Source organism: Nilaparvata lugens, chromosome 3, assembly GCF_014356525.2.
Source record: "Nilaparvata lugens isolate BPH chromosome 3, ASM1435652v1, whole genome shotgun sequence".
NCBI classification, from domain to species: domain Eukaryota; kingdom Metazoa; phylum Arthropoda; class Insecta; order Hemiptera; family Delphacidae; genus Nilaparvata; species Nilaparvata lugens.
In genome coordinates this window covers 38,768,423-38,795,375 of record NC_052506.1, presented here as the reverse complement: position 1 = coordinate 38,795,375, position 26,953 = coordinate 38,768,423, and the positions used below count along the sequence as shown (strand labels likewise).

The 26,953-nt window shown below is 32.2% G+C and overlaps 1 protein-coding gene across 2 annotated transcripts in view; it reads left to right on the top strand.

Moving 5' to 3' along the window:
* The window catches only part of LOC111044731 (alpha-tocopherol transfer protein-like), a 54,117-nt gene extending 27,853 nt beyond the window's left edge, over window positions 1-26,264 (top strand). For both annotated transcript variants that reach the window (XM_022329946.2, XM_022329945.2), the window contains exons 3-8: window positions 12,466-12,569; window positions 13,454-13,607; window positions 22,738-22,934; window positions 24,385-24,495; window positions 25,366-25,510; window positions 25,991-26,264. In XM_022329946.2, coding sequence (XP_022185638.2) covers window positions 12,466-12,569; window positions 13,454-13,607; window positions 22,738-22,934; window positions 24,385-24,495; window positions 25,366-25,510; window positions 25,991-26,052 — 773 coding nt within the window. In that variant the 3' untranslated portion in view covers window positions 26,053-26,264. The remainder of the gene's footprint in view (window positions 1-12,465; window positions 12,570-13,453; window positions 13,608-22,737; window positions 22,935-24,384; window positions 24,496-25,365; window positions 25,511-25,990) is intronic.
* Window positions 26,265-26,953: the final 689 nt, after the last annotated feature.

Sequence of the window (26,953 nt, the reverse complement as noted above, 5' to 3'; positions counted from 1 at the left end):
TGTACCGGCGACTGATGCTTTATCATTGCATCATTTGAATAGTAAATTCAGATAAATCAAGTACAGTACTAAGAGAAAATTTCTCTTTTCAGTAATGAATGGAATACTACATGGAATAATGAATCTTCATCGATCATTGAAAAATGACATCAATTTATTTTAATAATAAAAAGGCTTACTTTTAAAGGGTTTCAACAGTAGTACCTCACTTATCTATTCCACAGATTTCCCCATTTTTTGTCTAAATGAATAAATATTTTGAATATTTCAATCCATTCCAACTGATGTTTCATTATAATATGAATTCTCACTGTCCACTTTTAGAGCATAACAGTAGATAATTATCTATTAGTACCTAGATATCGCACTTTTTCACGAAAAATAATAAACTTCAGAGAGGAGAGTAGCCTATCTAATTTTCTCCTTTCGCCATTTTCTAGTAAATTGTGACCAGGAGATTTTTGAATTCAAATATTATACTATAAAAACATTATAGATTATACATTTCAGGCAGAAAATATGATGAAATACTCGCATATTATTACATTAGAAAAAAAACAATTAAAGACATAAGATCTTCTCAATGAAGAAAGAGTTATTGTGCATGGTATTGCCAGACCGTTGATTGTTCATCTTCTGAGCTATGATCATTTTCGCTCTTGCAAAAATAATATAAAGCTCATTGATCCTATCAACATCCTGGTTTCAAGCACTATCAGAATTCGAATTGGCATTTTCAAAGCGTTCTTAGCATATAAATTGATTCCAAGTTCCTTTCATGGGCCTCCTCTTTGCTTCTCCTTTTCAAGGTTGAGACAACTATGCAGAGAGATAACTTGACAATAGTATATTTTCTTATGAGACAATACATTCATTGAATCTTTAGATACTTGATAATATAAGTTGATTCTTGTAAGATTTTCGACTAGATTTTCCATATTTTGATCCTGTTGTCATTCCCCGTATTTAATAAAATATTACGGTAATCTCTACATACATATGTAAAAGTATTTCTTGAAGGGATATTGTGAAATTGAAAATGGATTTTCAGTTATTGATTTATTGGAATGTTCCCCATTATCATGAACTAGTGAATATTGAAAGCTATTTATATATAAGTTTTAATGAATTTGAATGGCGAGAGAAGAACGTGATTGAGGGCCAACAAATGTCTGTCAGTAATCTGTGGTCATTAAAGTGTAATTCAACGATTACAGAATCTTTGTTATCAACATGATTCAGCTTGATAGCAGGTGACTGAGCACTTTTTTGAGAATATTATGTTTTTGAAAAGGATGGCTTAAGCATAAATCATTCAATATCCGACAGATCTTTTGAGCAAATCACATGTCATGTTAAACCATCTGATCGTGCATGATTGTACTTTCATATATGCAGCATCCTGATCGTCAATGTCCTTCGTCTAACCCAATCCTGGTTTAACGGAGACATTTCCTTTCTGTTAGAGGCAAAAAAGTAATGGATCTATTTTAATGAATCAACTTGAACTTAATGTTTTTGCCAGCAAGGAAGGACATTTTCAACTCACTTGAATTGTAAAGTAGCTCGTCGAAGAAGTAGATAAAGTCAAATTCTCTCAATGACTTCTTAACCACAGTCATGACAATTACTTTTTTATTTTATTGTTAGGAGGAAAAAGTTTTCAATAGTAGACTGGAATTGTGTTCTGTCTGCTTAAGACCTTCAATCCTCACCCACAGTTCAACCCACATTTGGATTGAAAGAAAATTGATTATAAACTGAACGATGAGGGAAGAAAAATGAAATATAGACCCAACTCATAGCAAGAAGGATGATTGAGTAAAAGTAGCCAATGGGAGTCGTGAACGGAAATGTCTTGTCAAATAATACAAGCAAATCAAGCTTATTCATTCGAATCTGTAATCAAACTTGATGAGGATTTTGATTAGGAAACTTTAAAAAATAATATGAACCACTCTCCAATAAGCAATAGCCCACGTTGACTGTTCGTTCGTTACTTAACATTATTTCCTAGAAAGCACAAAACACTGTAATAATGATCATCATGTTCTTGAAAGACGCCAACTTTACGATCATGATTTGCTGAGAACAATGATAAATTTATGTATGTTTTATGAGTTTGTATTCCACGCAATTATTTCGTAACCAATGTTCAACGACCTATCTCAAACGGAAACCTTTTTAAATCAATCGTAATTCACTTTGCACACTCATTTTTACAGTCACTGTATTTTTGAATTTCTCTTGAAAAATTTTCAACATGGAATCCTTGCTTAAAATGTGGATAGGTGCAAATTGCTTGGGTGTAGAGTTTCTTGTTGAAATTCCTTTTATAATTAATGCGACATTGAAATGCAAACACAGATAAACAGGAATTGATTGCAATTAAAAGCTTGATTTCAGCTTTTGGAATATCCTTCCTATCTGACATACTTGTATAAGACCAATTTTTTCTGTGACTTCATTGTAAAATGTTACGCAGGCTACCGGTACCGGATTACGTTAATTTATTACCGTGTATAAAATGTTGATAGGTTGCGATGAAGATATTTTTCTAAAGAATATCTTTTTCATATTTTTACTTTGATCATCCAACTACAACTCAGAACTCACCCATCATTCTCAAGTTGCTGATCTCCCCAAGGTCATAGGATTATAGCAGATGAAGATAGCAATGTCGATAGCAATATTCCAAGTGCTCAAAGAAGATTTTGAAGGTGAACCTAAAATTTTTAGTGAATTCATTCCAATGAATAGATCATTACTGGCAGAAATTATCAAAAAAATGCGAATAAATTACACTCCACCCGTTTTTTCGATTCCATTGTGCTTATTTTTCTATCGAATACTTCAATGACTACATTCGTAATCCATGCATAATTTTACTCATAACCACCTTTATTCAATGACTCGACTTTCAATCTATTTCAGCAACAATGAAACATGTATTGGGAGAATAGGCCGTTTGATAATAGAATTGATGAATATGCATTTTTCTGATAACTCAATCCAGAATTTACATACAATGTTTTCTAGTTGCCGGTATTAGTCTATGAGAAGTTTGTTACAAAATGTTTATAATACTTTGCAATCTTACAATATTATGTGACAATGACCTTACTGAGGGAAGAATGGTTTCACAATATTACTCCCTAGCCGGAATTGTTTTCAAACGTCGATCAAATGAGAAATGAGATAGACTTGATTACTCTCAGGATGTACATCCTTTATTATCATTAGAAGAGTCAATGACTGCAAGATTTGAATTGTGTCAATATGATAGGATTATTAGTAAGAAATACTGTATCTGAAAACGTTTTACAGCAACTAAGAACACTTGAAAATGGATCACAAAATCTTTAAAAAAAGAAGAGAATAGGTAGATGAACACTATATAACCAGAGAAAACTAACTTATACTTAGATTGTTGTATTCTATGCTGTAAGGTAAAGATATACATTCTGAATGCATTTTAAACTTGTGGAATAGATTTCAACATCTTAACAATGCGTCCTGAAATAGCATATCCTGAAGATTTTCAATCATGTAAAAGTAGAAGACATGATTATGATTGAACGGAGGGAGACATCGCCTAAGTGAAAAGCAGATTGATTGAAGAAGGCCTTGTCTGTCGAGTGAGTTTTATTGCCTTATTCAATTGGAGCCACAATGACAAAAGATGCCCGACCTTATGTCATGGATCAATTTTCATTACATCAATTTGTTCAATTGAAACTTACAAGTACGGTGGTGAGTGTACCAAATTCCTCTCCTCAATCATCCACGGAAATCCTAGCGACGTCCACGATACGGTAAGATAAATCCGACCTTTACAAATCCAAATTCAACCCTCAGAACTATTTTCCAACGATTTACCTTGCTTGTTAATCAGCTTGTATTGTATTTCTTGCAATTGAATTTACAATTCCATTACGAATCCAAGTTATTGGATTAACTCTTGGTTTAACTTTTTCACAACGTAAAAATATAAATATACTTAACAAGGAAAATATACTCAGCACCTTGTTTTTTCAAGTTTTACCGGTAGTAGGCCTACTGCATGTCAATACATTTCTCCATCGCATAGAAGATATCGAGTTTTTGTTTTCATTACTATTAACGATTCAAGGTTGAATCTATATATTTGCTAGCTAATGAACACACCTATGTGCGAATGTTCGTTCGGTATGATTGTTTATTACCTCATGAGTATAAATATAATATAGAGAAAGAGAATTTCAACCAGAATCTTGATCTTTTTTAGAGAGTAAAGTATCTTTGCAGGTCATCAAAGCTGCATTCAAAAAAAAAAAAATTTCCAAAAAAATGAATTGAGAAAAATAATATTGTTTCTCAGTTTTCATAACTTATCAGCAGATATCCCTCTCAATCTTTTTCAAAAGGCATTTTTTCTGCTATCTATGTTACGATAAATATTGTTATCTGTCTACCTATGAATTCATCACAGTCGTGGACTGGAGAGTTGATCCGTGGATCGATTTAGATACCCCCTCCGCTTACGCTACTATGCGTAGCAATAACTTTTGATCATCCAGATGATTTTTATCCAGCTATTCCAGTTAACCAGCCAGCATGTCGTTAATTTCATAATTATATTCAATAATATAACCAATAGGGACTTGAGGGTTGAAACTAATATGTGGTTAGTGTTCATGGTGAGGTAAAAACTTTCAAATGGCGAATTCAAATCTGCCAAAGTTTGCATCTTGCAATTCTCAAGTGAAGATTCACAATACTTGTCACATGTTGGCAGAGAAATATATTGTACTACACCCCTTTTAATGGGCACACTATATAGTCCCTCATCACACAGACGAATAGAAATGTTAATGGAGGAAAGTCTACTGATAATGTACAGACCAACTTTATTAACTGTGGATCAAAACGGAATAATATTAGAACAAATTCGCCACTCTCGAGTTCCCCCAATAGAGGGTAGAAGAGGCAATGTTGTGGGGCACTTGATGGATATGTCACATCGATACTGTAAAACCTCTTGGAAGGTCGAAATCATATTCTGTCGGATCCAAGTGGTATTCTGTGAAAAAACCGGGAGTCCAGTTGTGTTTCATGCAGTTGATTACGTTGCTGAATGATCATTTTGTAAGGATTAAACTTTGGTAAAGTTGGAGGTGGACTCTGATTGAGGGGTGCATTTGGATTGTGATCAGTGGAGGAGGAAGATGGAGAGGTGAAGGAGAAGAAGAAGAAGAAGAAGGAGGAGGAGGAGTGAAGTTCACAATTCACATTTGTCGGCAGCCAGTTGAGATCACTTTTATTAACGAATTTCCCCCACAGCTTGACATTGTTAGCTGCTTCATTCCAGGTTGGATTCACACCACTGCAAGCCACCAAGTCCCTCAGTTCGAGGTTCGAGAAAATCATCTCCAGAATCTCGCGAAGCAGCCATCCTGCAGCCGAAACCATGTGTGAATTTCTAGAAAAATAATGTTGAAAAAAGAGTGAATCTCCAGGTCACTTTGATTCAAGAATACAAACTCCAAACTGAAGTTTATAATTATAGTTTCAGATTTAAAAAAATGTTGAACATTATTTTCAAGCTTTATCATTGATTCATGTGCTAAAGATGTGTAAGTAACTGTGGTGATAAGAATAGTGTTAGTGTTAATATCATCAAAGCGAGCGATTTATTTATGTATTTATGTATGTTCAACGGATCTCGAAAACGGCTCTAACGATTTTGATGAAATTTGCAATATAGGAGATACTTGGTTTAAAAATTCGATTGCACATGGTCTCATTCCTGGATAAACTCGCTGAAGGACATCAAAAGGATAATAATTATTCATCCTTGGAAAAACAGCTGAGACTTTCGTCGTCTGTCGGTAATGGAAGATGCGAGTGCATGTGTGAGAATGAGACAGAATTATGTTCAGCTGTTGAACTATTGCATTCAATGATCAGTTGATCTCTCGAGAAATATTATCTGGTGAGAACTAATCGACATTATCAACATACATGATTCTTTGACATGGCCAACGATATAATTTTCATTCAAGATCTATTATTTTTTATTTATATTAACAAATATTGTAGCAAACATAGTATATCATTCTAAATTAAAGTACCTATATCAAAATTTTCATAGTTAATCATTATTTTACAGTTTTAAGTGATTAGTGAGTGTTATTTTGTTATTCAATTTGGTTTGTAAAAAATCTGAATTCTAACTTTTATGATTTCAAATGTTTGGACTGAAAATTGGACTTGGGCTCAACTCACACTTACGCGACTCAGGTCGAGAAGAGACTCGACTCTAGTCGAGAACATATGTTTTCAAATGATGACGTCGCGGGGACTAGAATCGACTGGTCTGAGTGTCACCATTTGGAAACACATGCTCTCGACTAGAGTCGAGTCTCTTCTCGACCTGAGTCGCGTAAGTGTAAGTTGGGCCTTAGATTCAAAAGTGTATAGAACATAACCTATTTTTTGGACTACCGTATTTATAGTGTATAGTTTACATCAAAATTCGGGGAAGAAACAGTTTTGGACTGTGCCTGTTGGTCCTTGCCCAATCAATTGAAAGAGTTATTGTGTTCTTTGTATCAATAAATTAATATTATAAACTATGCTTTTTTGCTTCTATGCTTTTGTACTCCGGAACGAAGCTTGGTGCCCCGATATTAAGAGTAATACAAGAAAGCATTCTCTAATCTCTTCAAAAGTGTCAAAAACATTTTCAGTAAATTAGTGTGAGAGAATTTTTTAATTTAATTTATTTTAGTCTAATTTTGTAACATGATAACAAGCAATAGATGAATACAAAGTTGATAAACTTTTCTCATAGATTAGCATAGGTACTATTAGATTATAAAAAACGTCGTATTTTCTTACATATAGGAAGGATTGGGCTTATTCGAAAGAAAATATCAGTAATTCGAGTATCCTCGGCTTCCAGCCGGTTCACCTGGTCTAAAAAATTGAAACAACTCATTGTTTACAAAAAAAAAACACAATTTCCTCAAACTAATTATCAAAGTTGCAAAATCGAATACCGATATAGCCCTCTACCTTACTGAATTAGCATCAGTTTATTCAGGATGAAACTGCAAAAGCTGAATAGAAGCCAAATGACCAATTAGAGCTGTTGCGATTGCCTTTTGAAACGCCCAAACTGAAGGAAACTGTTATTAGGTTCAAGGCTGCTTGATGATCGAATATTATTTAGCATGAATAAAGATTGTTGAAAGTGTTGCTTTTTTTCTAATAGGATTGTTGCTGGCAAGTGACCTGATGTCTGATGTTCACATGTAATCTAGTTTTCCATTGAACAGATGGAAAGTAATTTAGCAGTCAATCCAGCGCTTGTTTACCTTGTCTTGGTTCCAAGCTTATGTTATCACTTTCCATTCTTTCCATTGCAATCCATCCATGTCCGAGTGAACAACATTACTGCTAGGTTGAACTTTCAGTCTACCTACCTACCTAACTACTTATACTACACTACACTATTCTTTGATTTTTCTAAGAAAATCAGTTCTACTGGTCTCTCTACCAACATATCTTCATTTCCTTCCTCATCAGTGACTTATTTCACATTCCTTGATAGTCTCACGTTTAGCTGCATGCAGGTAACTGCGCGACAAACTCGCGTTTCTCAAACAAGGATTCGTCGTGTTCGGTGATCAAAATCAAAGCGCGAGATGGTCACGATCCATTGTTGTCGGCGAGAGATTGATTTATTCTTATCTCTTTTTAGAATCTCAGAATAAATATTTCAATCCTGAATTTCTGAAATCTCAGTTTCCTCTTCTTAATATTTCTCTTACTACTATTCATCACTCTTGACAAGTGTATATCAGTTTTAGCAATCAATGATATATTATCTTGACTTTGAAAATTTAATGACATGAATAGATTGGCGGAATTTAATTTTTGCGTGTTTAGTCTTTCAAATAAATATTCTCCAATAGATTCTCTTCCAGTTTTCATGAGGGAATTTACAGTTAGTGTATGTGATGAAATTGACTTAGTAGTGAGACAGATTTCTCCATAATTTACTTTTCCTAATAATTTTCTATTGCCCCTATCTTCCCCTTAACACACACACATTCCGTATTCATACTTTGATAATTGAACATAATTAGGATGTACAATAGCTTCTAAAGTGCTATACTGCTACAGGTGATACACAAAAGCTGTAGTATGCTAATTTGAACGAACATTGAAAGTTATACTTTTTAAAGGCAAACAGGGTTTAAAATTCCAAAAAAATATCGCTAAAGAGTACAAACTCCATCTTGGTAACTTGAATGTTGAATAAGGAAATGACCTTAATCTTATTTATTGGTTGAAACATTACAGTGAATTATCTGAAATCATAAAAGCTAAAATGACAACATTTTGAGATGGGATTTTTTGTTCAGACTATAAGAGCAATTTTTGAGGTTGGTACCGGTACCTACAGCTTACTGCATTTAAATACTTATCAGTATTATCGTGATACTTTATTGTACTTTATCAGTCGCGACCTGAAAACTCTGACATTAGACCTGAGCCAGCCAGCTCACTCGATATAATTATTATTCAAATACTTGAACTTGCAACCTGTTCAGCCATGACGGCAGCTGAAGAAAAAACTCAATTTTCGTGTATGTTGGTTGGCTGACGGTGTTGTTGTTGTGTAAATGTAGAGGCACACATAATTGCCAAGGTCATTTGCTTGCTTTGAGAGCAGCTTTCGAAATGAGCCTATTTCCGGTAGAAAGGATAAAGGTTAAGCTGTTTTTTAAAAAAACTTGACTGATTGAATCAATGCTTACAAGAAATCAATATGGAAGATTCTTTTGGAATTATCCCATAATTTGAAACATAAAATACTATATAATATAGAGATGTTAATGCATGAGAATATTTTCTCCTGTTAGATTTATTTAGATTATAGGCTTCTTGATATAACTGCAACTTCTACTAATAAGTCTCAAGAATGAGGCTCTTCTTAATATACTTAATCTTAAAATTCAATAGAATACCAAAGACCAGAACTGAGTTTTGAGAAATTATTTTCAGAAAAACATACCATAAAAAGAGATTTTTTGAAAAGCCTACTAAATAATGAGCATACATAAAATACTATGGTAAATGAAGAATAAATTAATAGCTAAATAGCCATTCAATTATCTTCCCAAAAATAATAAAAATATTCCAAGGTAGCGGCTCATCGGCCATATTATTCATGAAGTATCCATTATTATATAGTTGTATTTTGTGAAAACTATACTAAGGCTATGTCAGCTTTCCAAAAATCTAAATTTCCAGTTCGGTGATACACGAATTTTCCTCCGTATCAATGATAGCTTGCAAATGTATTTGGGCGGTCAATGTTTTGAATCGACGTTTCGAGCACAATCGAGAAGTTGAGAGAAGAGGTGGTAATTTGTTGGCGCTCTCAGCTCTCTCCTTTCTCCACATTCATCTGCCAACTGCTCTCTGCTCTCTGCTCTCTTCTCCGGAAGTGAAATCGAAAGTAACCACTACTATACTACACTGTCACTGTATCTCTCGCAACGCACTCTTTTCAATTTTCATATTCTGGACGTCCGATCTGCTGTTGCTCTTATGTAACACAAAACACAGAGAGAAAGAGAGAGATATACCTGTCAGGCTTGCACTATTTGACAACACCGCTTTTTTACAACAGATAAATATTCTGGATTACATTGATCATCCATTGTACCTTTTTCCTTTGTATGCTTTTGTATACATGTATTCAAGCGTAATCCATTCATATGCCACTGATAATCAATTATTATGTCACCTATTCCCTCAAGTAACACAATGTAACAATTTAATGCGATTACAAAAAATGGATTAGCTTACATACGGTACAGCGGTAGAGAAAGTTTTGAGTCTGTAGTGCCTTGAATACCAAGTTTGACAAAAATGAGTAAATTTACCAGCGTTTATATATCCCATTTTTTATTGTTATTTTGTATAATATAATTTCTGATATTTCTAATTTTTCTGCCATTGTTTTCAATCTCCAAAGCAAATCATTAGTAACAATGTGACAACATAATGCATCACTGATAGCAAGCTAATGAGATGTAGGCTACTTTTGATTAGAGAGATGAAGTTCAATATAATTAGAGATGATATAAAGAGATGATATAGAGATTAGAGATGATATAAAGTCAGTCATGCAAGGCCTTTAAATAAACTATATTTGTATGAAAAACTTATTCATTTTTTCCACTTCATAGTATTTTTGTTTGTTGGATTCATGAAACATATATTAAGTAAGCGTGACGGATATTCAATAAGTGCATAAGTAAAATAAATACATATCTATATGATCCCATGCATATGGGCCTACTCTTGATGACTGTCAGTGGAATACGATTTCAGAAGAAGCCAACAGAAAATATTACTTTTGTAGAAAGATCAATTGATTTTCTAATGAATATACTCGTATTGAGTTGGAATATTGAGCAAGTGGTAGGCTACCTATTTGTCCAAGTTGCAGTTGTTGTGACCTTGAGCTGAACTGTGACCCTTTGGCAGGGGCAGTGACTCCAGCCTGGCCTGGCAGTGGTCTCGTGAGTGGCAACTGGTTTATCCTGATCTCGATCAATCGGTTACCTTCACATCAATTGGTGTTTTTTGTAACAATTCAGTACAAGGCTTTCATCTCCCATTTATTATTCTTCGAAATTGGACATAAGTGACGAAATTAAAAATTATCAAATTCAGAGTGCAAGGGAAGGTGAATGGAAAATTGATTTTCTTCATTTCGAGATGGATTTGGAAGAAATAACTCAATGTCTGATATTTTAAATATAAGCAGTGACAATTTTTTGCTCGGATTGGCCAACTTAATTTGAATAAAAATTGGTTTGTCGTTTGTGAGAAGATTAGAATAAACTCCAAGAAAAACTATAAGCTGACAGCGCTGTGGCCATTCAAATGTGAGACATATTGATGCTGTTATAATTTCATAATACTTATAGTCGTATCTGTTCTTCACATCACAATAATTAGGCCTACCGTATTCAATACTAGATTGAAATTATATTATTATATATGAGTTGAATGAAAACGAAAGATTCCCAAATTCAATTTCTTCTTCTTCTTCTGAACCCATGGTAATTGAAATACCAGCAAAATTAATTAATATTTGCGACTGTTGTAACAGAAGATTGTACAGATGGTAATTTCAGTACAGTAACTGAAATGAGTGTACCAACCTTTTAATATGAATTGATGATATTCTTTTATATGAGACCATTAGAATCATAGCTCATCTGAAATATGGATGGAAAATTTATTAGAAAGTTTTAGAACTAGAAGCTCATGCAGCATTAATATCTAATATTTTACATTTCTTGATAATTCTCACAGATTAAGCAAAGGTACTAAATCAAATTAAAGATACGGTATTCTTATGTCTCTGCATACTGGCTACAATAATATTGAAGATTACAACTTATTTCAAATATTCTTCCATTTAAATTATTTCCAGGTATTATAATAATGTTAGTTTACCTATGTTAGATGCTGAATTGGAGGATAACTGTTCAATGCATTAAAACTAGTCGTCTCTCTTTTTAGGTAGGTAATTAGGCGTGGTAGAAAGTTTATGAAACAACGCTCTTATGTCGGGGAAAGGCATTCTTACTGCGAGGATAATGACACTATATTATTTGGGTTTTTACTCCTTTTGTCTTCTAAAACTATGTTTTTTAGTAAAATATAAAAACGATAGTATCAGTACAAAGCATAGTATCTAACAACAATATCAAGTCCAATGCGTCTATTTTAAACAGTGATTTCATATTATAATTTTATTATGATGTCTTTGTCTGTATGCGATTATTTGTAGTGTAAAATTTTCTATCTTTTTATTCCATCACCACTTATCAGGCTAAAAAGCCTGAATATTTCAAATTGTGTGTGCTAATTATTAACTGAACCCACGTTTCACAATAACTGAATGAATCATAATAGATATTGATACCGTAATAAATTATTGCAAATTATGTAAACTTATTCAATCCATCAAATGTGTGATTTTTTATTCTGTGAAAGTAGAATATATTATAATGATTGGTTTGTGTATTTCAGAGACATATAAATAATCCTAAATCATACATGACAGGGATAATATGTATGTGGTGAATAAGTTCCTGCTGGAACAATAGATTATTGATTCCGGGAATATCATAGTAGGCTACACTCATTTTTTGGGGTTTATTCTATTTAACCAGCCTTCTCCTCCTTCCCACTTCCACCTCTCTTCATCCTTCACGACACCTCATCCTCACCACACTTTTTCCATTCATCATTGTCCAGGCTACATTTCTGCCTAATTAAAAAAAAATTATTTATAACTAGAGGTACAATTTATTGGGGTAGGTCTATGCGAGAAAGTATTGATCAGTTTTCAAATTGAGTCTAATTATTGAATATCTTTTTCAGAGGAAAGAGAAGAACATGGACTGATCTCTCCCTCGGACAATGATTTGATTCTCCTTTCTTATCTGAGAGCTGCACATTTCAACCTGGATGGCGCATACAAAAAGGTCATTGCAATGTTTTACATTCATTCACAAGTTGAAAATATCTCTACAATATTTACAAAAAAACTTGAATACTACAAAAAATAAAATAAAATATTATTGCTCCAGCTCCAAAGCCCGATTTTAAATATTAGACTACAAGAAAAATATAAAAATAAACTACAAAATAATATTAAATAAATGTGCAAATGTGTGTGAATAGATTGGAATCGATGTTAATGTTTTACAGACTGAACTATAAACTATTTAAGAGTTGTTGAAATATGGATTTGAAATTGTGGTAGTGAAATTACAAACTTTACTGACAATTCACACAATAATTAAGTAATATTTAATTAGCACGAGTTTTTGAATATTGCTACCTACTGTGTTCCTGAGTGTTACTTCAAGTCCGCTTATTAAGAATGTCTGTATGCACATTCAACCCTGTTAAATTCATTCAGATGGAATATAATAAAATTTCTATTCCCATATATCATTGCCGAATGATCATGGCTACAGCTCAAGAAATTATTCATAGAAATATTATTAATTATTTATAAAAAAATATATCAAATAAAGAAAAATTTGAATGATATATTCCATCCTTATCCAGTAACACAATCTATACACCGTGCAAATGTGTGAGAAGAGCAATATAAGTTAACTCTTTTTTATTGAAACCTCTTCAACTTTGTTTTATTTTTGGTCAATACTGTAGCCATCTAGTTCAAAGACTAATGAGCTAATTTTTTCTATCACTTCTTCAAGTGGAATGACAGATTGGTAGCAACAAGGCTACATGAATTGATTTTTTTAGAAAGCAATATCATTAAAGGATTGGTGATTATTATTGTTTGAAAAAAATTACTGAAACATACTCAAGGAATATTGATAATTGTTTTCAGATGACAGATTACTACAGATTCAAGCAGAAGCACTTGGATTATTGTGGGAACCTCTTGCCGCAGAATGAGTGCAGAGCGTTCCAAAACAATCTGCTGACTGTTCTCCCCAACAGAGACAAGCACGGAAGGAGGATACTAGTTGTGCAGGCTGGAAGTAATTATCTCATTTTTTATCCATTAATCCTAATCATTTTCATCCATTACTGTTATCCTATTATATTGAGCGAGCAATTTCTGTATTTATATATCTGGTTATTTTTATATATGGCTATTTTTATACCTGGTTATTTATGTTTAACAGATCTCGAAAAAGGCTCTAAAGATTTTCACGAAATTTGGAACATAGTAGGTTTATAATATAAAGATTCGATTGCACTAGGTCTCATCCTTGAGAAAACTCGCTGAACGACATTAAAAGGATAATTTATCCTTGGCTGGAACAGCTGTGTATAGTAAAAAAGTGAGTAGGCTACCGTATGTGAAAAATCAAAATATCGCATCCCCGAAATTCATAAGATGACGTATAGCCAGCTGTGAAATTTAAACATGATCATTTTAGAGAACTGTGTTCTGTTTATCAATAAATAAAAATCTGGTGTGGCGCACTCACACAACTTTCCTTGCCGTTATGAAAATTTATCACCTGACGCTAGAGTTCCCGCGCATCTAAAGTCTACTATTCAAAGATCCAAGCCAGCTGGTGACAGGACAATAAGGATGGAGACACACGAAGTTTGCTATCTCTTCATAGTGAATGATTTAATAGAATCAACAGTTGCCAACAGTTTGTAATTGAAATAATAACATTCTCTCGAATTTCGAGCTTATTTTCAATTTTAGGTGAAAATGTTACTGACCATTAATTGAAGAGAATTTCATGCTCAATATTTTCCACTTGGAATTTCTTGTTTAAATTGTATCTAAAGCCTGATAATTGGGAATCTAAAATCAAACTTTGCATAGATGGGGCGGAGCTCCTGAAATTTTTACAGATATGGGATTTGTGGCAGTTGATATAGCTTATCAATGACTATTCTAGGTATAAACTTTTTCAAAATCGTTGGAGCCGTTTTCGAGAAAATCGCGAAAAACCCTGTTTTTGACAACATTTTCACCATTTTATCCGCCATCTTGAATTGCATCAGATCGAAATTGTTCGTGTCGGATCCTTATATTATAAGGACCTTAAGTTCCAAATTTCAAGTCATTCCGTTAATTGGGAGATGAGATATCGTGTACACACACACACACACACACACATACAGACCAATACCCAAAAACCACTTTTTTGGACTCAGGGGACCTTGAAACGTATAGAAATTTGGAAATTGGGGTACCTTAATTTTTTTCGGAAAGTAATACTTTCCTTACCTATGGTAATAGGGCAAGGAAAGTAAAAATAACGAGCGAAGCTCGGTGCCCCGATATTTAACATGACGCATTCAAAATGAATTTTCATTTTAAACTTTACCTTTTTAACTTTAACTTTATCTGTTTTCATCAATACTGTTCCATAGACCACGATTATCACTTTCACTTTTTCCATAAAAATATTATATTATTATAATATCAATTATTATTAGCCTATATGATTAATTTTTCATTCCAATTTTGCTATTATTATTGTTAAGGTTATTTAAAATTCATTTCCATTTTATTTTAATTTCTATCAATTATTACTTATTCCAATTAATATCAATTTCTAATTTATCACCTATTATGATCTAATTTGGAGTAAGTTACTGCTTTTGTTATTTTGATTATTGAAAATGTAATTCTAAAATGTTATGCAATATTATGTTGCAATTTATTGGCTTTAGCCTGGCTAATTTTTTTTTTGAAATTTGAAATTGAAATTTATTCATAACACTGACAATTTACAAACAAAAATGAATGAACTTTGTACTTATGAACTTATGTACTATGTACTCATGTACTGAATGAACTTACAATAATTTGAAAAATAAAAGGCTAAATTACATAATAAAATATTATCTTCTAATTCTATTTATATGAATGAAAATAGTTAAAAACTAACAAAAACATTATGTACCGTAACGTCAGAGTTATGATTAAGGTACTTCATGAGCTATTAGCTGAATTGAAGTTACCTACTCTGAAAATTAAACTATTTGACCTTTGCAAGAGACAGAAGCCATGAAAAAAATTTTAACAGAAAATCTTTGTCTATTTACAGATAACGAATTGAAAGGAGTGAACATTACAGAAGTTATTTATAGAAACCAAAAAGAATAATACAATTTTACGAAAAAAATTAAGAAGAATTTGAGAATGCATACATTTATATAATAATATATGAACTAAAGTAATAATATATTAATAAAAAAATATATTTATAAAAATCCTGAGACAGAAAAATTGTTGATTAAACCCTAGGAAGCAATAGTAGAAATTCCCAAAAGAATGAAAAAAATAATTCATGTGAAAGAGAACTCCTCAATCTCATCAAAATCTAAACTGAATAGAATGTGCTTTAATTTCTTCAAAAATGTTACCAGTGAGCCTGTGGATGTAATATGTAGAGGTAACTTATTAAAGGAATGTTGAGCACTGTAATCGTAAAACCGTTTGAAGGCTTCACATGAATGGTTTGCAAGAACAACCAAATTTCTGTCTCTCAATCTGTTTGAGAAAACTAAAGCATTCCCTGTTATCTGACCACTTCTTAAAAAGAATATTCTCAAGACCCTGAAAATATATAAATGTCTTAAAGGCAATATATCCAAGGCCTGGAAGTAAAGAAATGAATGAGCTCTCCTATGTAATGATGTCATCACTCTAATTAATCTTTTTTGTGCAATAAGTATTGAGTTGAAATTTGATTTATATGCACCCCCCACCAACAGCTTAGCCCATATTGAAGCTTGCTATTCGCAATAGCGAAATAAACAGATCTTAGAATTTTTCTAGGGCAAATGAATGTCAAATAATAGAATTTATGAAGCATCATATTCATGTGCTTTTTGAGTGATTGGATGTGAACCTTCCAATTGCAGTTCTCATCACGCTCTCAACCAAGATATTATATATTTTGCATCTGATCTATCTTCACACAAGATGTACAGAATTCATTATGATTAGATCACATTTGAATAGTACGGGAACCTGCAGGATGGGCTTTGATCTCAAAGAGAAACGAACAAATTTGGTTTTAGAACCAAATTTTTATCCAATCTAGGTCACTTTGCATCTTAGAAGTTGCCCTATCAATTTCTTTTTCACAACACAGCAGAGCCGTATCATCCGCTAAACAAGTTACTGTTATTTATTTATTTATATACACTAGGAATAAAATTGGTCCCAATACCGAGCCCTGGGCTACCCCACAATAAGGGATGGTCAAATGAGAGCTCAGAACATTCTTAACCCGAACACACTGGCTTCTGCCCACCAAGAAACTTTTTAACCAGTTTAAAGCAATGTATAAAGAATGTAGCCGAGACAAGGTTTAGCTTGCAAGTCGCGCTTTATTCAGATCACACAGATACACACAATACAATAAGATATAGATGGCACTATTTCAAGTAGGCGGCAAAATACAAATTTCTCCAACACTCCTCCTTGATTTAAATTTTTTATTATCAAAAGAAAAAAGTAAAATCATCAGATTATACATCAAATAATAATATATGGAATGAATACAAAAAACAAATAAAATCACACAATAATATTCATACCATTTCTCATTTTGGAAAATTTCTCATATGACAGAGCTTTAGTTAGAATGTCACTCAGATTTTCTTCACTTTTTTACATACTTAATTATTAATATACCTTTACAATCAAGCATCTGATATTTGTTGAGCACTTTCTTTATGAATTTTGTTTGAGACAGTTTCAAACCATTAACGCTCCTCCTGAATTCTATGCCTAGAAATTGTGATATTTCCCCCACATGTTTAGCATTGAATTTTTCTTGCAAATTTATAATTACATTTTCGGAATTACCAGCAATCAAAATGTCGTCAACATAAACTAACATATTTACATCATCAGCAATATACAAACAATAATCATAATCAGAACGTTTGAAACCAAGTTTATTAGCAAAGTTATTAAATTCATCATTCCAACATTTGGGCGATTCCCTGAGTCCATACAGTGCTCTATTCAATTTCAAGACTTTACTTTTGTCATAATTAGTTCCTTCTGGTGGCAGAATATAAACTTCAGTATTGAGTTTTCCATTCAGAAAAGCAGATGGAATATCCATTTGAATGATATTTTGTTTTCTTAATAATGCTACATTTAAAAACATCCTAATACAACTCATTTTAGCAACAGGAGCATAAATATTATTTCCCTTATCCTCAACTTGAAATCCCTTAGCTACTAATCTGGCCTTTCTAATCCCATTATCCTTATTCCTAAAAACCCATTTCGTTTCTATGGCTTTCTTTCCTTCTGGCAATTCTACTGGTGTCCAAGTATTCAACTTTTGTAATCCATCAATTTCTTTATCAATTGCTTCTTTCCATTCTTTCTGTTTGATTGCTTCTGTGAACGTCATAGGTACTTCATCTGACTCTACATACAAAGCAATCACTTCATTACACTCAGTTAAATACCGATTTGGTTTTCTTAAGAGTTCTCTCGGTCTTAGATTCAGATTATTTTCTTCCACTTCTTCCTCACAATCTTGTTGATTCATATTAGAATTTTTATCATTTATGTGATTTCCAGTACACAAGTCTTCTTCATTATTCTCCGTTTGTTCTTGATTTCTGTTTACATCATCATTACATAGTTCTCTCTCATAATCTTGTAATGTCCTTTCTCGATTTCTTTCTACATTTTCAGTACATGATTCTTTCTCACTATTTTGTGAAATTTGTTCTCGATATAAACCAATACTCACTTTTGAATCAAAATTGTCACTTTCAGGGGATTTATTTTCATTGAAAAGTGCATCTCTAGTAACTACTATTGATTTACTTACAATGTCCATTAACCTGTAATTATTTGAGTTCCCATCATAGCCTACTAGAATCATTTTCTTTGATTTAGAATCCAGTTTCTTTCTTCTACAATCCGGTGTCAATGCATAGGCTTCTGAACCAAATATTTTCAAGTGTTTCAATGACGGTTTTTTACCTGTCCATACCTCAAAAGGAGTAGAGTTTGGTGTTTGACATGTCCCTGATCTATTCAATATGTATACACTTGTATTTACAGCTTCTGCCCACAGATTCTTAGGCAAATTTCTAGACAATAACATACACCGAGTCATTTCCATAATTGTTTTATTATCCCTTTCAACCCTGGCATTTTGCTGTGGAGTATACCTAGCTGTTCTTTCAATTTCAATACCATTTGCATGCAAATAATTTTCGAACATTTTACTGACATATTCTGTTCCATTGTCTGTATGCAAATACTTGGGTGTACGACCATACATGCCCAATCAGCAAAATCAACTTGAATCGAAATCAAAACAAGCTCGTTTTGTCAAACGTGAGGGCTTGATTCAAGATTTCATTCGCATGCGTTTTGCTCGAAATGAGTTGAATTCAAGAGTCCGTTTATACATCGTTCAAGCCAGTTTCGAGATCGAAATGCAGGCTCTAATCAGGCTGGTGCTGCGAGCTAAAATCAAGATCGCGTTGCGTGCTCGATTCAGGCCCGAGATGCACGGTCGAATCAGGAATGAGATGCAGTCTTGACTCAGGCTCGAAACGCATGCTGGATGCAATCCGTCCATTCAAGGCCACCTGGCACACCTTTCACGAAATTCAAGCTCGATTCTATTGTGATTCTAGATCAATTAGAGTCGGATTCAAGCTGGATGTTTAGAGTAAATCAATCCTGATTCAAGGCCAGTGCAATCCAATATTAATGCTTAATCATAATTCAAATCTCATCCAGAATTTGAAATAAATCTGTAATTCTTATTATTCATGATTCAATTATTCTTCCAAACTAATGCTCCAATCTTACTATTGCCTTAATACTCTATTTCTATACTCAGTGGACATCCATACATTCTATATAATTATAGATGAAATCTATATATAATATATAGATTATATAATATATATATATATTATAGATTTCATTAATATATAGATTATATAGATGAAATCTATATATAATATATAGATTATATAATATATAGACTATATAATATATATATATATAGATTTCATCTACATATAGAATCTATGGATGTCCACTGAGTATAGAAATAGAGTATTAAGGCAATAGTAAGATTGGAGCATTAGTTTGGAAGAATAATTGAATCATGAATAATAAGAATTACAGATTTATTTCAAATTCTGGATGAAATTTGAATTATGATTAAGCATTTATATTGGATTGCACTGAATCAGATTATTAATATACATTTTATATTTTTAATATTATTCAAATTGAAATATTCTTTAAAATTCTCCTGTGAATGGCAAATTACTTATTCATTCTCTCCTGTCAGGGCAGTCTATAAACTGTCTCTGTAGTTGTATTGATTGAGTCGAGATCGACCTCTGCTAACCAATAAGGGATGGTCAAATGAGAGCTCAGAACATTCTTAACCCGAACACACTGGCTTCTGCCCACCAAGAAACTTTTGAACCAGTTTAAAGCAATGCCTCTTATTCCAGCCTCCCTCAATCTATGCAAAAGAATGTTATGGTCCACAGAGTCAAAAGCCTTATTTATATCAATGAACAGGCCCAAGACATTCAAGTTTTTGTTTAGCCCATTGAAAATTCCTGAACAGAAAGATGACAATGCATCCTCTGTACATTTCTTCTCAATAAAGCCATATTGGTTCTCACTCAGAAAATTATTGAAATTGAATTCTTGTTTTAACTATTTTTTCTATAATTTTTGAGAACACAGATAATAGTGAAATAGACCTATAATATTATTAAAATCCATACAATCACCTTTTTTAAATAATAGGATGACTACCACCGTCTTCAAGCATGCGGGAAATTCACCACTTTCAAAAATTAGATTGATCAAATGAGCTAGCACAGGACTTATGAATTCACAGGAAAGTTTAACGTTAAACGCTGATATACCGTCAATTCAAGATGCTTTATTTTGATTCAATTGAGAAATTATTCGTTTTAACTCATCTACACAAGTTGGGAAAAAGAAAAAGGAGTTTTGCACAGAAAGTGGAGGAAACATTTTATTATATCAGAAGGGTTCAAATTACTCATTGATTTGATCGATAAGCTTTTCTACAATTGTGACGAAAAATTTATTAAACTCCTCAGCCACTTTAAGCGGTTGCTGAACAGTCAAATGTGGATTGTCAAATGACCCAATTGAATCAAGGGCATTTTTCTCATTATTCGCTGTACCCAAAACTTTATTAATTGTATCCCATTGTTTTCGTAGGTTATTTTTATTAATATCAAACAAATTATGATAGTAGGCCCTATTGGTTTTCCTAATTGCCATATCCTGTTTCAATTTAAATGTAAAAATATCAAATTCTCTTTTCAATCTATAATTTAGTGGATTTTTCTTTACTTTTTTATATACGGTACAACCGACTTCTATGATGATGTCTCTTACATCTTTTACGTCTCTTACTCAACCGTCATCCAGGGTTTCAAAATCTTGACATTTATTTTATTTACTATACTCAATGGTGGCTTTATTTACTATTTCATGAAAAGTTTTAAAAAATATATCAAATCCATTAGACACATTCATTGTATTGAAAACTTCAGTCCAAACTGCATTTTTCAACAGATTAGAAAGCAATAAGTCCTATCAATAGTTTTAGTTTTATGATTTGCATAATAAAATGGTTTGACATTTGATAGAAAATAACTTGAATCTAAAAGGCAGATAGTTGCATCATGATCACTACGACCAGAAGATAATACATGGGCCTCAGATAATATATTGTCTCTTGACCTGAGATAGATATGATCTATACATCGATTACCACGAGTGGGAGCATTTAATAGTTGCGTGAAACCGTGGCTACTCATTAAAGTCTGGTACGGTACCGTATTCGTCTACAATTCGCGAAGATTCAAGTAAGCATAAATTTATATCGCCTATTAGCATTAAATTTTTATCATTGAATGAAGGTAAAACATCGTTAAGCTGCTCAATAAAAGTTGACACAGATACTGAATGAAGACGATAAACAGCGATAACAGAGAATTTGCGACCAGAGCCGAGATCGAGAGTAACCTTGATTGCATCGGTTAATTTGTCTTGATAAATGAATGATCCATCATCAAAAACAAAATAAAAAAATAATATTTTTAATTTTCTTTTGTATTTTATTTAATCGAATGATGAAAGATTTTTTATTTTGATTAGGCCTACGCAGTAATTATGAAAAATTCCATGAATGCAATAGGCTATATGGAATATATTTTGTGAGTATATATACAAACTCATATATGTATAATTAAATAATATTATTGAACAAAGAATGAAGCTCGAAAATACCTAATGTGTACCGAATTTGATTTTGATTTGTAGCCTCCAGTAATAATCTAACTTCAATCTATTGGATTATTATGGAGTTTAATAGTGCCTTAGCCATTAGTGATCAGGATACACGTTGCTGCCCAATTGCCCCAGGGCAATCATATCACAGTAACACCCCAGAAGCTCTGTATTATTTTTTTTTTATTATGGTTGATATTATGTTATTGTTTCCTTGTCCACGTTTACGATAAAGTTGTAAATAGAACAATGATTCTTATAAACAATAAATCTTGCTTCATCACACCATTCAATTAGAATGAGTCAATTTATCAATTCCATATTCATATCAGCTAGGTACTTTGATTGCTTCGGGAGTCTTTAGAATGATTGATAAGATTCAATAACTATTATTTTTAATATTAGAGAGTAGTTCATCATAATAGTTTTGGTGGAAAAGTATAATGAATTTATTGCTCTTCATTTTTGTTTTCCATCACGAACTGCTTACTATTAAATCACTTTTTGTTAGTAAAAACCTATTTTTTGTTAATCGATGACAAAAAAGTGAATTAATGTTTTATTGAATATTTTAATTGATTATTATGAATATTATTAATCGTTGAAAATTTGATGTGGTAGTGGCATCCACCAGTTTCCAGCTGCAAATAATGCCCAATTGATTTTAAGACTAGTGCAAAATATTGATAAGATAAATTTTGCTTTCGCATTTTGGAAGTACGACCCTTGAGTCTTGACCTACTCAAGATTAGAATTGTGTATCTCTCATTACCGAACTGGTATTGTTCTACTTTCAAATAAACAATGATTTACTCAGTCGGTTGATTATTTTGCAGAGACATGGGATCCAAGCGCATGCAGTGTGAAAGAGTTGGTGAGAGGAGTGATGATGATAGTGAAGGCAGCCATTTTGGAGCCGGTCACTCAGATATCGGGAGCCATCGTCATAATAGACGTCAAGGAGCTGGGCTACACACAAATGAAACACCTCATCTCCTTATCTTTGGCTGAGATGCTTGTTCATTGGGTTCAGGTAAGCATTATTATAATAGATAAGTTCTAAATTAGCCAACTATCAATATGGTGAGTGTATTACCTACTCAAGATATCCTCTGATTGATATGAAATTTGAAGAGAAATCATGGGGTTTTAAACAATTTTCCTTGAATCAGAAGTGGGCGTTTGTGGAAACAACATGAATCTAGAATTTGGTACAGTATTGATTTAAAATACCAGGGAAATACTTCCACTTTATCAAAAGGCTTTATTCCTATGTATTTGATTGATGAAAAATACAATAGTCAATATTATTTATGATATTATTAAAACAACACAAATGTTTATTAACAAAATTAAATCTAGAATATTAAAATTTGAAATTTGGCTTTATCTAAAACTGACTGTAAATATTCGGTTGAATAGCAACGAATATGCCTCGAATAATTAATGTATAAAATAATTAATGCCTCGAATTCAGTACCGAACTCATTTGAAGTAATCAGGAAAGTACCTTTTTATTTTTTAGAGAGACAACTAGGCCTACTGTATTAATTAGCAATTGATTTTGTAATTTAAATAGCCTACCGTACGATTAATTGTTTATAGTAATACAGTGACGCAGGGAAACTGGAAATTTTGATTGTTACAGTTCGCAGAACTTTAGAGTCGGGAGCTCGAAATTTTGCACAATTGATGTGAACGCATTAACATTTTTTAGTAATCATGTACCATTGCTCATTTGACTGGTGGAGAACATGCTATAGCGGTGATAGTAAAAATGGTGATGCAAATACTGCACAGAGAATATTTTTACAGCATTAGCACATTATTTTGACGTTATGAACGTATTCCTGTGGGGATATCTTAGGGCAAGGTGCACCGTACACTCCTCTATAGATATATCAATTGAAGGAAAACATTAAAAAAGGTGGAAAACGGTATAATTTAAGCTAGTAGTGATCTGAGCAGTTCAACATATTTAAAAACTCAATACACACCTGTAATTATTGGATTAAGGGTTTCTTTTCTCGTTTCTTTTTATGAGGGATAATAGGGATTCAGGGTTTCTTTTCTCTATTCTTAAGGAATCCTTTCCTTTCATTTTCCTTTTTCCTTTGTCCTGGTACCCCCAGAAGAAGGAAATTTATTATAGAAAATATAATGAAAAATACACTTTTAAAAAGAGATCTTACAAACAAAACAAATGAAGAATAATAAAAAAAACAAGAATGACAAAAGATAAGAAAAATTCCTTTTCAGTGGAAAATTTCAAAAATTATAAACCGGACGAAATATAAATTCTCCAAAACCTTCTAAAGAAGGTTTGACTGGAGGAGTCAAGTTTTACATTATATTAAAAAAACCATAGAAATAGTACATTGATATAATCAATAATAATATAATAATAATAATAATTTAGGCATTTATTATTGGATATTTATTTATTGGAATTTTATGAAATCGAAAACACTTGTTATTTTCAGGATTGCTTCCCCACAAGATTGAAGGCAATTCACGTTGTGAATATCAACGCTTTGTTTGGGATGGTCTTGAATGTGTTCAAGAAATTTTTAAATGAGAAGTTCCAGAAGAGGGTATGTTGAGAATATTTCATTAACATGCTTTGTATAGTTTAATACAGTACATTGGTTCATGATATTTGCTTGCTGAATTCTAAATGAATAGGAAAGTGTCCCTCAATGGAACCAGATAAAATAATGTGCTCACTCTCTTTGTGAAATACTCGAAAATATTGAAATAATAATACAGTATTCAAATAATAATAAAATATTAAAATGATACTCTCTTTGTGAAATACTCGAAAATATTCAAATGAAATACTCTCTCAAGTATTACTTGGGACTCTTGGGAGGTCAACCAGAAGTTGACCTGTTGAAACAGACTTGGCAGTAGTCTCTCTAATTACTGATCTAAGATTTAAAAACATCGAATATAGGCCTACTGGGCAGGGCATTTTCTAACAATTGCATAACCAGTGATTATAAATATATTTCTAATAACTGAGAACAGTGACTATAAATATACTTCTAATAACTGGAAAGTGAATTTTATAAGAAGAGAGGATGATGGGTGGCAACTAGAGACTCGTTTGGGCTCGATGACTTTGATATTTTTTTTCTTAGTCTGCGATAGGGAATAGCCTATTCATATTTATAATAATTCTTTTTAATCAATTTATTGTGCCAACTATTCCTATACTCTGTACTGAACACATCTACTAAAAAACTTTCGAGTTTTTTCCAAACATAAGCATTTGATTCAGCATTTATTTCTATTTAATATGTGACGTTCTTATAAAAACAAAAATTTATCACAGGACATGAATTGGAATTTTCATAACTTGTAAAATGAAAATTCCCAATTCAGCAGTTATTCGATAATAAAATTTATTTAATATAGTAACTGATGTTAAATGCCCTGAATCCTGAATGAATTTGTTATAGGTTATTGTACATAACAAGCCAGACACACTGGGTATTGAGAAGGATCTGCTACCTAAGGAGTTAGGAGGAACGATATTGGAACTACCAGAAAATCACGGAATGCTCCTCCACAAGCTGCTATGCATGTACCAGGATAAATATGAACGTGAGTGGTTTGAAACATATACTTCAATCAATAAAAACCCCCATTATCAAATATAAATTAATGAGTTAAATTGAATGTATTGAATTAATTAGAATTATTTTGTGAATTGATTTAAAATTTGGTCAATTAAAATAGTACCGCACTCAAGAGTTAATGTAGTAGTCAACTTATAAGGTATTGATTTATGCAAAAATGGTAGCCTACAATTGCTACGCATCTTCATCAAAACTACATTTCTGATAAAATCTAGGCTGAATATTACAATAACGCAACACTACACTTGACATCCAATTTCTTTGATTTGATCATTCTATTCAATTAACAACGGTGTTTTGGTTAATTATTGTCCTAATAAAATTCATAATATAATTGCTGTAACTCTACATAACTGTATTGCTATTGTAAAAAATAATTCAATTTCGAGAAGTCAAATAAATTTTTTTATCGTTATAAACATATATATTGTTTATTAATTTACAGAGGTGAGCAAATGTGGATACCCAAAAGATTCAGAGAAGAAGGAGAGGAGAGGATGGTTCTGAGGTTGGCAGATCGTGACATTGAGGAGTTCATCTATAAGAAATGCAACCACTATGACAGTCATAGGTTAGGATGAGAGGCCATTGTAATTATCGCATCATTGAATGTCTAGTATGTAATTTTTGTGTGTAAATGTAATATTTTGTACATAATTATAGAGATGATGAATTATGTATTATTTTGTAAATTAAATATGATGAATATTCATACTCAGCGAATTGCATTTTAAACCGAATTTATTCTCTATAAAACTCGCTCTAAATCTTTTACTGAAAAGTATAGTAAATACAGTGTCTCACGAAAGGTGCAACAGGAAAATTTCTATATGAGATTTGCAAAAAAATGATTAGTAAAATTTTCTTATATCAAACTTTGTTATAAGTCTCTCTTTTGAGATAGTTATATAGATTTTTCAATACTTGTGAAAAACGGCAATAACTGGAGAACTATCAGTTAAAATCTCATTCTAAGGATATGTTTGGAAAGAATGAGAAATTTACAATATTCATATAGTTTATTCCATTGATTGACGTTTTAAAACTTTTTATGAGCGTTCAAACTGTTTGAAATTTGGCTTTGAACTCGAACAATGTACTTTTTCAACTTTAAGCGCAAATAAATGTTCGAAAACGTCAAACAAAGGAACATATGATATATTATTGTAAATTTCTTCCTCTCTCCAAACATATCCTTAGAATTAGATTATGACTAAAAAAAATATATATATATATAACTTATATCTCGAAAACTAAGGTCAATCAATATAAGAAAATTTTACTGAACATTTTTTATAGCAAATTCCATTTAGAATCTATGGTGTTTGGCTGTAGCACTCTTCGTGAGTCATCCTGTATATTTCACACACATTAAATAATCTAGTTGCAACTACAGTAACTATATAGC